Source organism: Siniperca chuatsi, linkage group LG7 (assembly GCF_020085105.1).
Source record: "Siniperca chuatsi isolate FFG_IHB_CAS linkage group LG7, ASM2008510v1, whole genome shotgun sequence".
Classification (NCBI taxonomy): domain Eukaryota; kingdom Metazoa; phylum Chordata; class Actinopteri; order Centrarchiformes; family Sinipercidae; genus Siniperca; species Siniperca chuatsi.
The window spans coordinates 20,378,858-20,394,415 of NC_058048.1; the positions used below are offsets into that span (position 1 = coordinate 20,378,858).

Here is a 15,558-nt window from a genome sequence, read left to right on the forward strand (position 1 = left end):
GGAGAACAAAAGCAATCAGCATGGCAGAGATCCTACAAACTACAATGCCCCCAGTTGCAGCATAGATAAGTGTGCCAGTTGGGAGGAGAGGGAGATGTGTTCTGCCCTAAATACAACTACATTCGTAACACGGATTCCACTGAAGGAAATGGTTTTCAATTTACAAAAAGAAAGCAAAGCAAATAAAACTATTAACTAACTGTACTATTCTAGCACAAATATAGCACAAATACACTGCCCTGTAAAATCATTACAGAATACAGTACTTGTGCTAATCTGTCAAATTTAGAAGGTACTTCATTTTACAGAAGCATTATTCATAAATGTTCTCACTGTCTACAACAGCAGCCATTCCCACCTCTCAGCAAGCACACTGGTCCAAGAGATGGTTAAACTACATACAGCCCTTGCTGTCCAAAGGCAACATCTGCAGCAGCACTGCTACAGTAGAGAATTTTATTCACAGGGGTTTTATTTCCAGTATATATATTTATGTGTATGCTTTTATCACCTGGTAACATAGTTTCTTTTTGTCAATACACCTGTTGGCAACCACATAACTGGGCTGATGCGGGCGTTAAGCTGCATGTCCACATATACACGCCATGTGTATTGAGGACAACATAGTGAAACGACGGCTTCCCAGGTGGCATGACAACGCAATCCAGGCTGACAACGGACACTACTGAAGAGAGGTTGTGGCCATAACAGCTGTGTCTCAGCAGATGTCCCTACTATATTCCATCATGTCTAACAAGGCACCTTTGTTCAGGACACAGTCCCGTGCTTTATGTTCTACATCCCATTACAGTACGTCATCTACTAGTTCTGCCACAGCCAATGCAAGCACAAAAGCAGAGGCAGCAAGGCCCATCTCTCCTTTGCTGAAAAAGAAATTAGTCTGAAATTAAAAAGTGAAGCTCCAGCAGAAAAGGCAAAGAGGCTTTATGCAATTCATGAAAAATTGGGTATCTTTTCTGATGCATCAACAAAAGCGATTGCAGATCACAGATGTTGATGGAAACTGCAGTGTTGGCTTTGTCATGGGCAAAGCAAAGCACAGACATCAGGCCATATCTTCCTTGAAAACTGTAACCTGTACCAGAAAACATCCCTCCGCTGCCGCCCGAAGGAACAGTTTCACCATTGAACCTGACAACAGCGCAGGACCCAGGCAATGTCAGCATCCGAGCCTGAGAGGACTCCACCGGATAATCCAAACGGATTGACGCATTAAATCGCTTATCAAGAGTGATCTCAAGTAAGAGGCTTGTGTTGGTGCAGGGATAGATTTTATAACTGTGTGTTATTTCATCAAAGCTTCATTTGTTGTGAATTGTGTTTTGCATTATTGTGGAAAGTAACGGACTGCCGTTTCCTGTTCTACTGTGTGTTTTCGTGCTTAGATCGTTCCATTGTGTGTCGGTGTCACGCTGCTGGGCCATTTAACTGTGTTAGTTTGTAGCCACTGTGGAAGCTAATAACTGTGCTTTATCAGACTAAAGTCCAGTAACACGGCTGTTAAATGAACGTACGCTGCTGGTTTCCTCTGTGATAAAGGGGCAGCTATTGTGCTTTTCCACAGCTTTTGAGATATCTTGTACCTTACTCTGTGTGCTTTTCTTTCTCTCTTCTCTTCACCAACCCACACATGTTTACACGTACATATACACACCTACACACACATCTCAATCAACCCAGATAGCGTGGTAGCATAACTAGCTACGTTCCATGACATCTTGAGGACAAATCGATTATGTCCACCATTTTGGCTCTCCCTGATTGTTTGAGTTTCGTGGGCCTGCCCGCCATTTTGGATGTGATTTGGTGTGTGATGACCACCCACGTGGACACGTCTGCCGTCTTCCTCGCTTTCCCCCCTCCCTATAGTCACACACACCCACGCACCCACACCTCTATACACACACTTTACATGCTTGCTGATTCTTTTATGCTCATTGTGTTTAGAATAGATGATAGTGGTTGTTGGCTGAAGTTATTGATTATTAATCAGTGCTAAAGTTAAACTCTATTGTACCTTTAAAGAGCAGTTGCCTGGGGTTATTTTGTGTTGCAATAGCAGCTGGTTGTGTCGGTCAGTGCGCGGACTCACTTTCCACTGTCCACTATCATTAATGTAAGATTGTACATTAAATATCAACATTTCTAAGTGGACAGCCACTGTTGAGACTGTTTTTCACGCTTCGTTATTGGTCCCTGATCCCAGGGTGGTACCCCGTAATTATTAATCCATATTAATAATTTGATAATATCAGTACTTTTATTAATATTCATAAATTATGTGATATTTTGCAAAGGAAAATAGGAAAGGATGATTAGCCTCACTAGAGAAATTCTGGACTCCATGTTCTTCAGTCTCAAAAACACCAAAAAGACCCATGAAGTGCTTGTCACCTCCATGGCAGACATAGCTGCCATTATAAATGCCAGGCCCCTTGTTCCTGTGTCAACAGACCCTGATGACTTATTCATACTCACTACGGCTGCTCTTCTCATGCAGAAGGGAAAGCTTTTCTTGCTCCTACGGATGAGTTTGTTACCTCAGAAATGTTTAAGCATCAGTGATGGCAAGTCCAACACCTCTCCAATACCTTCTGGGACAACTAATATGATGATAATATGGTGATATGTTATAAGACCATGGGTAACACTTATTTGAAGGTGGGTTCCCAAGACTGACATGACACCGTCATAACCATGACATGGCAAGGAGTCTGTATGAAGGTAATGACTTTTGTCATTAAGTGTCATTTGGTCAATTACGTTACTTTTAATGCAAAGTTGACATTGTTTGAGATGTCTTTGTTATGACACCTTGACACCTTGTCATAAACATAACAGAGTAGGCCTAATTATCAAACTTAAAGAAACTATTTAGCTTTGTGTTAACATTACTTTATACTGTCATATGTGCTTGGTTTTTGACAACGACTGTCATAAGACCATTATAATTGTGTCATGAATAATTCCCTTGACCTCAAGTAAAATGGAACCATTTGGACTTGTCATAAATATGTCAGTAATGGTATGAGGGCAGTTTGACAACAGAGTACAGTACCAAGGTGATTTATGGAGTTTCCTGATGGACAGATAGCTTTACTTGTTGCTAAAGTAATGTTAGCTAACTACATTGGTGGTGGTTGAGGTGAGTTCCCACCCTTCACTGCGAAGCACTTCGGATATCAAAATATAATCCATAATCATTATTATTATTAATATAACCGCTAACTGCTGCTAATTGTAACTGTTAGCTGCTGTTAGCTAATTAGCGTCGTTAGACCCGTGCAGCCAGCCGTGCTATTTACTAGCTGACTCAGCCTCAGGATCCCAGGGGGCAAACCCGAATAGAAAACCACTTCGGTACTGTATTCCCAGTCTCTGAGGTTGTGCAATTAATGTTACACCTTTTATTTGCCTATTTGTAACATTTAACCTTAAACATTTTTGGTTATATTGATTTTATAATTTCATCCTTTCTGCTTGTCAATAAACCAGTTGGCAACCACATAATGGTCTTCAGAACCTGATGAGGGAAAGGTGTTTAGCTGCCTGTTAAAATATACACACCATGTGTAATGAGGACAACTCAAGAAAAGTGAATATTGGACTTGCATTTATCAGGTGGACACAAACATGACACCAAAATGAATGCCAATATTGCTCTGTGTCTGCTTGACATGTAGATAAGCTACCACATGGGATTACATACACGATACTCATATCAACTTTATGAAGGAGATATTGTTGTGTTTATAGCTTGTTGCACTGCCCTGAAGTGGCCCCAAAAACCACAACAAACAACAACAAAAAATCAGTTAATGCATTTTTAACAAGACTGTACGGCTGTGGGTCATTTCAGTGAGCTTAATTAGTCAGATTGTCTATACTTTATATTTCCTTCATTCTGCATTACTTTTCAGTGATTAAATTTCAATTGTAAAACTCAAAACGCTGAGGGCACCTCCCTCCTCTTGCCTAACCTTGTAGGTCCACAGAGATAAAACATCACTGTTCTATTATTATTTTTTATGCTGCTCCAAAATGTATAAATATCAGTGCAAGCTTTTGATTTACATTAAGGTAAGTGTGATGCCACCCAGTGGTTTAGCTCTCTTAGACAGTATGACGTCCACACAGAGGTGGCCAGAGAAGGGTTGGGCACTCTTACAGCTCTTTTTGGTGGCCTCTGTCTCTCAGGCTGAGGAGCTGGTGTGCAGGCGGAGAGGGGATCCTGAGAACCCCCAGCTATCTAAGGATGGGGACATTATGTTGGGGGGAATCTTCTCTTTCCACAGCAGTTGGAAAGATAGACAGGATACCTACATTCACAAACCACTGCCACTGCAATGCACAAGGTAAATTTACCATATAATTATTTTTAGATTTAAAATATCTAAGAGAAAGTGAGTACAGATACAAAACAAATACAAAAAGGTTATCTAACTGAGTATTGGATAAATTTGTTGTGTATATTAATACAATCAAATGCTCTCATTCACTATGCTATTGTTTGTATTTCAAGGCAAAACTGTTTGCAATTTCAACTATTTCTAATTTTCATTTGCATCAAGTTTGAATTTCAGAGAGTTCCAGTATGCCCAGGCTATGCTCTTTGCCATAGAGGAGATTAATAACAGCACAGACCTACTGCCTGGCATCTCTCTGGGCTATAAGTTATATGATGTTTGTAGCTCCATTGCCAGAGGTGTGAGGGTTGCACTGGCCTTGGCTAATGGTAACGAAGTGGTATCTGCACCCTCCGAGGCACCTTGTACCAGACCGGCCCAAGTGCAGGCCATTATGGGAGAGACCTCTTCCTCTCCTTGCATGGCTATAGCTACTGTCATCGGACCCTTTCATATCCCACTGGTAAGTAAGATTTGTAAAAATGAAATTATATTTGTGAAAAATAATAATTTTTCTGTAATTCTTCCAGCTAGCAACATGGGGTTTAAAAGAAATGAAGCGTGGTATGTAAATGTTTTATATTTTATATCTTTATCTTGGGATACAATTTCTTTTTTTCTTTTAGATCAGCCACTTTGCTACTTGTGCTTGTCTCAGTGATAAAACCAAGTACCCATCCTTCCTCAGAACAATACCCAGTGACTACTACCAGAGCAGAGCCCTGGCCCAGCTGGTCAAGCACTTTGGTTGGACTTGGGTTGGAGCTATTAGAACAAATGATGATTATGGCAACAATGGCATGGCCACATTCACAGAAACCGCCCAGCAGCTGGGCATCTGTCTGGAGTACTCTGTTTCTGTCTTTAGAACAGATCCACCAGAGAAAATACAAAAGATAGTTGACATTATCAAGTCTTCTACTTCGAAGGTGATTGTTGCTTTCCTCTCACACATAGATATGGATGTGCTAATACACGCGTTGTCTCACCACAACTTGACTGGATACCAGTGGGTAGGCAGTGAGAGCTGGATCTTTGATTCCCAAACTGCAGCCATGGATAGCCATCACATTCTGGATGGTGCCATAGGCCTGTCCATCCCCAGAGCACATGTCATTGGCATGAGAGAGTTCATGTTGGATGTGAAGCCACTCAATTCATCTAGTAATGACATTTTTACAGAGTTTTGGGAGACATTATTTAGCTGCAAGTTCAAGCAGTCAAAATCATCAGCAGGGAATCAGAGAGAATGTACTGGACATGAAGATCTGACTGGAGTGCAAAACAGCTTCACTGATATGTCACTCATGCCTATCTTTAACAATGTCTATAAAGGAGTGTACGCTGTGGCCCACGCACTTCATAGTATTCTCAGCTGTAATAAAACATGTAACAACAAGGTGCAGCTAGATCCATTCATGGTGAGTTGAACACCAAAGACACCAAAGACACCAAAGTTTTTACATGAAGTCACATGAACAAAGAAAATGATTTAGATTTTGAAAAATAAACAGTTGCAGTCTGTCTATCATGCTGTTGAGACAATGGGTTGCCATATAGTGATCTACAATGATGCATATCTTCTTAGATTTTACAGCACATAAGAAAGATTCACTTCAAAACGAAGGAAGGAGATGAGGTTTACTTTAATGAGAATGGAGACCCAGCAGCAAAGTACGAAATTGTTAACTGGCAGCCAACAGAAAATGGCATTGTGGACTTTGTCACAGTTGGTCTTTATGATGCATCTTTACCTGCAGACAAACAGCTGAATCTGCAAAATAAGTCTTTAATTTGGGCACAGAACTCACAACAGGTAAGCTACCATGTGATCACTGTAATTGTTAATGACAGTCTATTTGAAGTGTTATAATTGTATTAGTAATTCTTATTAGTTATTGTTACTGTATCATAATATTTTGTTTCAAAGCATCAAAATTAATAGTTGAGGCTTGTAAAGACATCAGCTTGTCAAAGTGAATGCCCATTCATTTTTCTCATAGTTGTTTTGTTCATGCAGGTGCCTTTGTCAGTTTGCAGTGAGAAATGTCCCCCAGGAACTCGCAAGGTTCTGCAGAAAGGAAAGCCTGTCTGCTGCTATGACTGTTTAAGATGTGCAGAGGGAGAAATAAGCAACATTACAGGTGTAGTAATATTTAATTCAAGACAAAACAAAAGTTTTAAAGTTGTCATGTTCTCATGCCAATTTCAATAAATGGCAAAGTTTTGTAATCCGATTTCAAAAACATAGATTGTACAGTAATTATCTTGTCTGTTAAGATAACCAAAAATCAATACTGTTACATCAAAAAATCAATACATCAAATATCCTAAACAAATACTGATACATAAGTGTAAAATCAGCTAAACACGCGTGTACAGTCTAAGAAATGCACATCAAGGCTAAAGCCCCAATGTGAAAAATGTATGTAACTCAAGTGTGCTTAAAATAACTCAAATGTCATTGTTTTCATCAAAAATGAGAAAATTCCTGGGAAGATTAGGGCAGACTGTGTTGTTTTCAGCCCATTCATTCTCAGACTTCATTAAGTTCATTGAAGCTAACTCACTCAAATTACAAAAAGACCTAGAGTATTTTCTCACCTCCCAGTTGTGGTATCAGATCATTTAGAGAGTTTTGGTCTTATCTGCTGAGGTTTGATATCTCTCTCTCTCTGAAACTACATTAAATGCGTTGAGAGTGAATGAAATTGTGTTTGACATTTGAAAAATGCAACAGCATAATACCTTTCAATAAACAATATATATAATGCTTAGTCATTACGAAAAAAAAAACAAATGAACAAAAAACAATAAATAATATCTCTTTATACTGTATCTTGTACTAAGATCTAGATAATTTATGATGATGCCATGTAGGTGTCATAAGATTATGCATGTGTAATCTGGTAATCTGGTGTGGTGTCTGTTTGCATAGAAAAGATTCAACATAGAGACAAAAAAAGACAAATGTATTAAGCAAGTCTAACACCTGCTTCAATATTATTTTTCAGATTCTATCACCTGTGTGCGATGCCACCCTGAGTTCTGGTCAAATGAGAGAAGAGATGCCTGTGTAAAGAAGGAGGCAGAGTTTCTGTCATATATAGAGATTATGGGAGCACTGCTCACTGCAGCCTCCCTATTTGGAACATGCATGACTGCTGTTGTGGCATTCATTTTCTTCAGATACAGGCAGACTCCTATTGTCAGGGCCAACAACTCTGAGCTGAGCTTCCTGCTGCTCTTCTCCTTGACTCTGTGTTTCCTGTGTTCTCTGACCTTCATCGGCCGGCCTTCTGAGTGGTCCTGCATGCTGCGACACACAGCATTCGGCATCACCTTTGTCCTCTGTATCTCTTGTGTTCTGGGAAAACAATAGTGGTGTTAATGGCCTTCAGGGCCACACTTCCAGGTAGTAATGTGATGAAATGGTTTGGGCCTGCACAGCAGAAACTCAGTGTTCTGGGTTTCACTCTTATTCAAGTTGTCATATGTATCCTCTGGTTAACAATTTCTCCTCCTTTTCCATTTAAGAATTTTAAGGGGTTCAAGGATAAAATCATCTTAGAGTGTGCTCTGGGCTCAGCTGTAGGCTTTTGGGCTGTACTTGCTTACATAGGACTTCTGGCCATGTTATGTTTTATTCTTGCTTTTCTGGCTCGGAAACTGCCTGATAATTTCAATGAAGCCAAATTTATCACTTTCAGCATGCTGATATTCTGTGCAGTATGGATCACTTTTATCCCAGCGTATGTCAGCTCTCCTGGGAAGTTCAGTGTTGCTGTGGAGATATTTGCTATTCTGGCGTCAAGTTTTGGACTGCTCATTTGTATTTTCATTCCAAAATGTTACATTATCTTACTGAAACCAGAGAAGAATACAAAAAAGAATATGATGGGGAAGGGGGCACCAAAATTATTCTGAAAACTTAAAATAATATGGTGGCAAAGGCATTCTAGTGGCATTATAATTTTTACATGATTTGTTAACCAGACTGTCAAGTAGAAATCTTAATTTTATTGAAGACTTGTATTGTAATACTGTAGTGCTTTTTTCCACTGTATATAATTCCTTTTGTGACATAGCATATTGAGATGACAGCATTTAATACAATGTAATATACAATCCTATCAACCAATGCATATCTAATTCAGTATAAATAAATGCACAAGTCCAATACCTAATTCCTTACTGATTTCACAACATTTAATACAGTTAATAAAATTGTAATGAATGAATAAAATCTAGTTTCACAGACAAAAACATCTTTGGCTTAACTTATATGGTGTTCTTTGGTCTCCTGAGGCTTGAGTTCAACTATGACAACTCCCCCTTGTTGTTAAACGTGTATAAAGCCCTGTCATGAGCTGAAGAGCTGATTGGCCCTTTTGAAGAGCAGAGCTGTGCCATTGTTGAGGCTGCTTCTCTTGGTTCTACTACTGGGAAAGGCAGTAGGCGATTTGTTAATTTTTAACAAGTGGGATGACCCAAAGGAAGCACAGTCCCCCCACTGGCTGGAGGGCGGGGAGGGCTCCCTTGTGCCTTTTTTTCTGAAGGTAGCCTATTTTTGTTTTTTTAGGGGCATTTAATAAATACTGAAATTATGTATAATTATTACATTAAATTGTCAAATTTACAGTATTTCTTTGGCACAAAGATTTGTTTTATTTTAAAAATAACAAGTGAGAACAGCAGAAAAAAAATATGAGCGTTCAAGAGTACCTTTGGTCCAATCTCTGTTAATTTCTGACCCGGCTTCTGTCATGCTGCTGCCGCACTTTCTCTTTCCCCCTGTCTGCTGTAGAAAACATCGATAAATTGTTGAGAATTATAAAATTTTGACGAAGCGTTTCTATTTTAACCGGCGCAGCTTTTCTGGCCTTTATGGCACTGGTTTAGCAACCTGTAAGTCAAGTCAGTGAGTGAGGTAGGCTACACACACACACACACACACACACACACACACACACACACACTGTTTTGATTCACTTTCACCGCTTTCAGCAACAACAGGCTGTATTCAGCAAAACAAATGTAAAAAGCCACTGTACGCTACCTGCCCAGCACCAAATGTCAGATACACAATGTTACGTGCCATAGTGTAGTGGGTGTGTCTTTTTGTGCTCTCCTGTCTCTCTGTGTTTCTGTAGGTATTGCCCTCCCTTGCCTTGTAGCTGCAGTGATTGATTGGTGGCAGCTGTCAGAAATCATCTAACCAGGACCAGAGTATAAAAGGCATGGAGAAGCTACAAGTTGTGTCAGTGGACTGTTCAGCAGGTTGCTCTGTGTTGGCAGCTTATTATGTGTGTTTAACAGTTGTATATGTGCATGTGCTACTGTGCGTTTTGCTGTGTTGTGTTTTTCTCCCCATTTTCCTACCTGTAGTGACCTGCTGATGGGTGCCAGTGGGGAAGACAACAGCTTACAAGCTGTGTGTGTTTGTGCGTGGTTAACCAAACCCGAGATAGTTCGTTTTCTATTACAAGTAGGTACTTCCTTCTTGGAGTGAAGGGTGGCAGATTTTATTGATTGTGGGTCTTGTTCTGACTTACATTTAACTTTGTCTATTGTTTCTTTATAGGCAAATCGGCTCTTCCTTTTGAAGACAAACTTTTCTATAACACACTTGGGCCTATTCATTTTATATTGTAAATAAAACTTGTTATTTTCTTAATAAAACTGTTTTCCTCTCCTCCTTTTTAACCAGGTTTTAATATTAATTTGTTACTCCCCTCATCCCCTGGCCTTTTCAGGGACGTAACAGACAAAGTTTGCAACTAGCTGGTGGACATACTGTAGTAGAGCATTAAGCAGCTAAAGAGTTGATGGAAACCAAAACAGAGCTAATGGGATAGTGAATATTGGACTTATATTCATCAAGTGGACACAAATATGACTCCAAATTTATACAAATATTGCTCTGTGTCTGCTTGATGTGTAAATAAGCTGACACGTGACTGCTTACACGATAGCCATATCAGCTTTATAAGGGCGATAATGTGTTCACAGGTTTTTGCAAGCAAACAAAACAAAAAGATTAGTTAAAGCATTTTTAACGAGACCAAACTGTTGCGGGGCATTTCAGTGTGCCATATAAGTCTAATTTTCTCAACTTTACATCACCTTTATCCTGAATAATTTTTCAATGTTTAAATTGCAATTAGAAATTGAAGTATAAATTGTGCGTCCAAAATGTTAAAATTGTAATGTAAAAACGGGAAAACTTTTGTACAGCGTAATTGTTGAAAATTATTATCTGATAACATATACAATTAAGATTTTAAAAATGGACTAAGGCCCAAAATACTATATTTTTGTTTAGGCATCTCCCTCATCATGCACCACCTTGTAGGTCCACAGAGATAAAACATCACTGTTCTATTATTTTTTTTATGCTGCTCTAAAATGTATAAATATCAGTACAAGCTTCTGATTTACATTAAAGTACGAGTGATGCCACCCAGTGGTTTAGCTCTCTTCGACAGTATGATGTCGACACAGAGGTGGCCAGAGCAGGGTTGGGCACTCTTACAGCTGTTGTTGGTGGCCTCTGTCTCTCAGGCTGAGGAGCTGGTGTGCAGGCGGAGAGGGGATCCTGAGAACCCCCAGCTATCTAAGGATGGGGACATTATATTGGGGGGAATCTTCTCTTTCCACAGCAGCTGGAAAGACAGACAGGATACCTACATGCACAAACCACTGCCACTGCAATGCACAAGGTAAATTTACAGTAGAATTCTTTATAGATTTAAAATATCTAAGAGGAAATGAGTACAGATACAAAACAAGGACAAAAAAAGGTTATCAAACTGAGTATTAAAATGAGATAAATTTGTTGTGTATATTAATACGATCAAATTTACTATGCTATTGTTTCTATTTCAAGGGCAAATTGTCTGCAATTTCAACAATTTATAACTGTCCTCATCAAGTTTGAATTTCAGAGGGTTCCAGTTTGCCCAGGCTATGCTCTTTGCCATAGAGGAGATTAATAACAGTACAGACCTACTGCCTGGCATCTCTCTGGGCTATAAGATCTATGATTCCTGTAGCTCCATTGCCAGAGGTGTGAGGGTCGCACTGGCCTTGGCTAATGGTAATGAAGTGGTATCTGCACCCTCTGAAGCACCATGTACCAGACCGGCCCAAGTGCAGGCCATTCTTGGAGAGTCCTCTTCCTCTCCTTGCATGGCTATAGCTACTGTCATCGGACCCTTTCATATCCCGATGGTGGGTAAGATTTGTAAAAATGAAATTATATTTGTGAAAAATACTTATTATTATTCTGTAATTCTTCCAGTTGGTCATAGCAAAATGGGTTATAAAAGCGTGTGTGTGTTTCATATTTTACATCTTGGGATATCATTTCTTGTTTTCTTTTAGATCAGCCACTTTGCTACTTGTGCTTGTCTCAGTGATAAAACCAAGTACCCATCCTTCCTCAGAACAATACCCAGTGACTACTACCAGAGCAGAGCCCTGGCCCAGCTGGTCAAGCACTTTGGTTGGACTTGGGTTGGAGCTATTAGAACAAATGATGATTATGGCAACAATGGCATGGCCACATTCACAGAAACCGCCCAGCAGCTGGGCATCTGTCTAGAGTACTCTGTATCTGTCTTTAGAACAGATCCACCAGAGAAAATACAAAAGATAATTGATATTATCAAGTCTTCCACTTCGAAGGTGATTGTCGCTTTCCTCTCACACATAGAAATGGATGTGCTAATACACACGTTGTCTCACCACAACTTGACTGGATACCAGTGGGTAGGCAGTGAGAGCTGGATCTTTGATTCCCAAATTGCAGCCATGGATAGCCATCACATTCTGGATGGTGCCATAGGCCTGTCCATCCCCAAAGCACATGTCAGTGGCATGAGAGAGTTCATGTTGGATGTGAAGCCGCTCAGTTCATCTAGTGATGAAATGTTTACAGAGTTTTGGGAGACATTATTTAGCTGCAAGTTCAAGCAGTCAAAGTCATCAGCAGGGAATCAGAGTGAATGCACTGGAAATGAAAATCTGACTGGAATGCAAAACAGCTTTACTTATATGTCACTCATGCCTCTCTTTAACAATGTCTATAAAGGAGTGTATGCTGTGGCCCACTCACTTCACAATATTCTCAGCTGTAATAAAACATGTAACAACAATCTACAGCTAGATCCATTTACGGTGAGTTGAACACCAAAGACTTATATTTCTTACATGAAGTCACATGAACAAAGAAAATGATTTAGATTTTGAAAAACAAATGTTGCTATCTGTCTATCATGCTGTTGAGACAATGGGTTGCCAGATATTGATCTACATTGATGCATATCTTCTTAGATTTTACAGCACATAAGAAAGATTCAATTCAAAACAAAGGAAAAAGATGATGTTTACTTTAATGAGAATGGAGACCCAGCAGCAAAGTATGAAATTATAAACTGGCAGCCAACAGAAAATGGCATTGTGGACTTTGTCACAGTTGGTCTTCATGATGCATCTTTACCTGCAGACAAACAGCTGAATCTGCAAAATAAATCTTTCATTTGGGCACAGAACTCACAACAGGTAAGCTACCTTGTGATCACTGTAATTGTTGACAGTCTATTTATTGTTATAATTGTATAAGTTATTAGTTATTGTTACTGGAAAATCATAATGTTTAGTTTTGATGCATCCAAATTAATGATAGATGCTTGTAAAGATAACACCTTGTCAAAGTGAATGCATACATTTTTCTCATAGTTGTTTTGTTCATGCAGGTGCCTTTGTCAGTTTGCAGTGAGAAATGTCCCCCAGGAACTCGCAAGGTTCTGCAGAAAAGAAAGCCTGTCTGCTGCTTTGACTGTTTAAGATGTGCAGAGGGAGAAATAAGTAACATCACAGGTGTAGTAATGAAAGACAATACAAAAGTCATGTTAATGCTAATAAGAAATGCCATATTTTTGTTATCTGATTTCAAAAGCATGGGGGGAGTGCTTGCAGGGATTTTATAGTAATTATGGGCTCTTTCAAGCAAACCAAAAGTCAATATCATTACATCAAAAGTCAATACATCAAATATCCTAAACAAATACTAACACGTACGTCTGAAATCATCTAAAGAAATGTATGCACTCAGAAATTCATATCAAGGTTAAAACCCCAATGTGAAAAATGGATGCACGTGTTTTTAAAAATACTCCAATTTCATTTTTATAGAAAAGTGAGAAATGTGGGTGTCGTAAGGTTATCCATGTATTATCTGGTAATGTCTGTCTTGTAGGCATAGAAAAGATGCAACAAAAAAGTCAAATGTACTAAGCAAGTCTAACACCTGCTTCAATATTATTTTTCAGATTCTATCAACTGTTTGCGATGCCACCCTGAGTTCTGGTCAAATGAGAGAAGAGATGCCTGTGTAAAGAAGGAGGCAGAGTTTCTGTCATATGAAGAGATTATGGGAGCACTGCTCACTGCAGCCTCCTTATTTGGAACATGCATGACTGCTGTTGTGGCATTCATTTTCTTCAGATACAGGCAGACTCCTATTGTGAGGGCCAACAACTCTGAGCTGAGCTTCCTGCTGCTCTTCTCCTTGAGTCTGTGTTTCCTGTGTTCTCTGACCTTCATCGGCCGGCCTTCTGAGTGGTCCTGCATGCTGCGACACACAGCATTCGGCATCACCTTTGTCCTCTGTATCTCTTGTGTACTGGGGAAAACAATAGTGGTGTTAATGGCCTTCAGGGCCACACTTCCAGGTAGTAATGTGATGAAATGGTTTGGGCCTGCACAGCAGAAACTCAGTGTTCTGGGTTTCACTCTTATTCAAGTTGTCATATGTATCCTCTGGTTAGCAATTTCTCCTCCTTTTCCATTTAAGAATTTTAAGGGGTTCAAGGATAAAATCATCTTAGAGTGTGCTCTGGGCTCAGCTGTAGGCTTTTGGGCTGTACTTGGGTACATAGGACTTCTGGCCATGTTATGTTTTATTCTTGCTTTTCTGGCTCGGAAACTGCCTGATAATTTCAATGAAGCCAAATTTATCACTTTCAGCATGCTGATATTCTGTGCAGTATGGATCACTTTTATCCCAGCGTATGTCAGCTCTCCTGGGAAGTTCAGTGTTGCTGTGGAGATATTTGCTATTCTGGCGTCAAGTTTTGGACTGCTCATTTGTATTTTCATTCCAAAATGTTACATTATTTTACTGAAACCAGAGAAGAATACAAAAAAGAATATGATGGGGAAGGGGGCACCAAAATTATTCTGAAAACTTAAAATAATATGGTGGCAAAGGCATTCTAGTGGCATTATAATTTTTACATAATTTGTTAACCAGACTGTCAAGTAGAAATCTTAATTTTATTGAAGAATTGTATTGTAATACTGTAGTGCTTTTTCCACTGTATATAATTCCTTTTGTGACATAGCATATTGAGATGACAGCATTTAATGCAATGTAATATACAATCCTATCAACCAATACATATCTAATTCAGTATAAATAAATGCACAAGTCCAATACCTAATTCCTTACTGATTTCACAACATTTAATACAGTTAATAAAATTGTAATGAATGAATAAAATCTAGTTTCACAGACAAAAACATCTTTGGCTTAACTTATATGGTGTTCTTTGGTCTCCTGAGGCTTGAGTTCAACTATGACAACTCCCCCTTGTTGTTAAACGTGTATAAAGCCCTGTCATGAGCTGAAGAGCTGATTGGCCCTTTTGAAGAGCAGAGCTGTGCCATTGTTGAGGCTGCTTCTCTTGGTTCTACTACTGGGAAAGGCAGTAGGCGATTTGTTAATTTTTAACAAGTGGGATGACCCAAAGGAAGCACAGTCCCCCCACTGGCTGGAGGGCGGGAGGGCTCCTTGTGCCTTTTTTTCTGAAGGTAGCCTATTTTTGTTTTTTTAGGGGCATTTAATAAATACTGAAATTATGTATAATTATTACATTAAATTGTCAAATTTACAGTATTTCTTTGGCACAAAGATTTGTTTTATTTGAAAAATAACAAGTGAGAACAGCAGAAAAAAAATATGAGCGTTCAAGAGTACCTTTGGTCCAATCTCTGTTAATTTCTGACCCGGCTTCTGTCATGCTGCTGCCGCACTTTCTCTTTCCCCCTGTCTGCTGTAGAAAAC

The 15,558-nt window shown here is 39.3% G+C and overlaps 2 protein-coding genes across 2 annotated transcripts; both read left to right on the forward strand.

Annotated features, from left to right (window-relative positions):
* The first annotated feature begins 4,114 nt into the window (after positions 1–4,114).
* Positions 4,115–8,693, forward strand: LOC122879224 (extracellular calcium-sensing receptor-like). The gene is given in 7 exon segments (XM_044203101.1): positions 4,115–4,376; positions 4,593–4,890; positions 5,054–5,848; positions 6,016–6,243; positions 6,448–6,571; positions 7,442–7,792; positions 7,795–8,693. Coding segments are annotated over 7 exon segments (2,589 nt in total). The 5' UTR covers positions 4,115–4,143; the 3' UTR covers positions 8,355–8,693.
* A 1,952-nt stretch (positions 8,694–10,645) lies between these two features.
* LOC122879223 (extracellular calcium-sensing receptor-like) lies at positions 10,646–15,014 on the forward strand. Its single transcript, XM_044203100.1, has 6 exons — positions 10,646–11,149; positions 11,363–11,660; positions 11,814–12,608; positions 12,765–12,992; positions 13,187–13,310; positions 13,763–15,014. The coding sequence occupies exons 1-6, from the start codon at positions 10,836–10,838 to the stop codon at positions 14,674–14,676; spliced, it is 2,673 nt and encodes an 890-aa protein (XP_044059035.1). The 5' UTR covers positions 10,646–10,835; the 3' UTR covers positions 14,677–15,014.
* Positions 15,015–15,558: the final 544 nt, after the last annotated feature.

Bases quoted from the DNA above. Each gene is read 5' to 3' on its own strand.
- LOC122879223 (XM_044203100.1), top strand. From the start codon at position 10,836: ATGTATAAATATCAGTACAAGCTTCTGATTTACATTAAAGTACGAGTG. The intron at 12,609-12,764 runs GTGAGTTGAACA...ATATCTTCTTAG, and splicing joins TACAGCTAGATCCATTTACG to ATTTTACAGCACATAAGAAA. The intron at 13,311-13,762 runs GTGTAGTAATGA...ATTATTTTTCAG, and splicing joins AGAAATAAGTAACATCACAG to ATTCTATCAACTGTTTGCGA.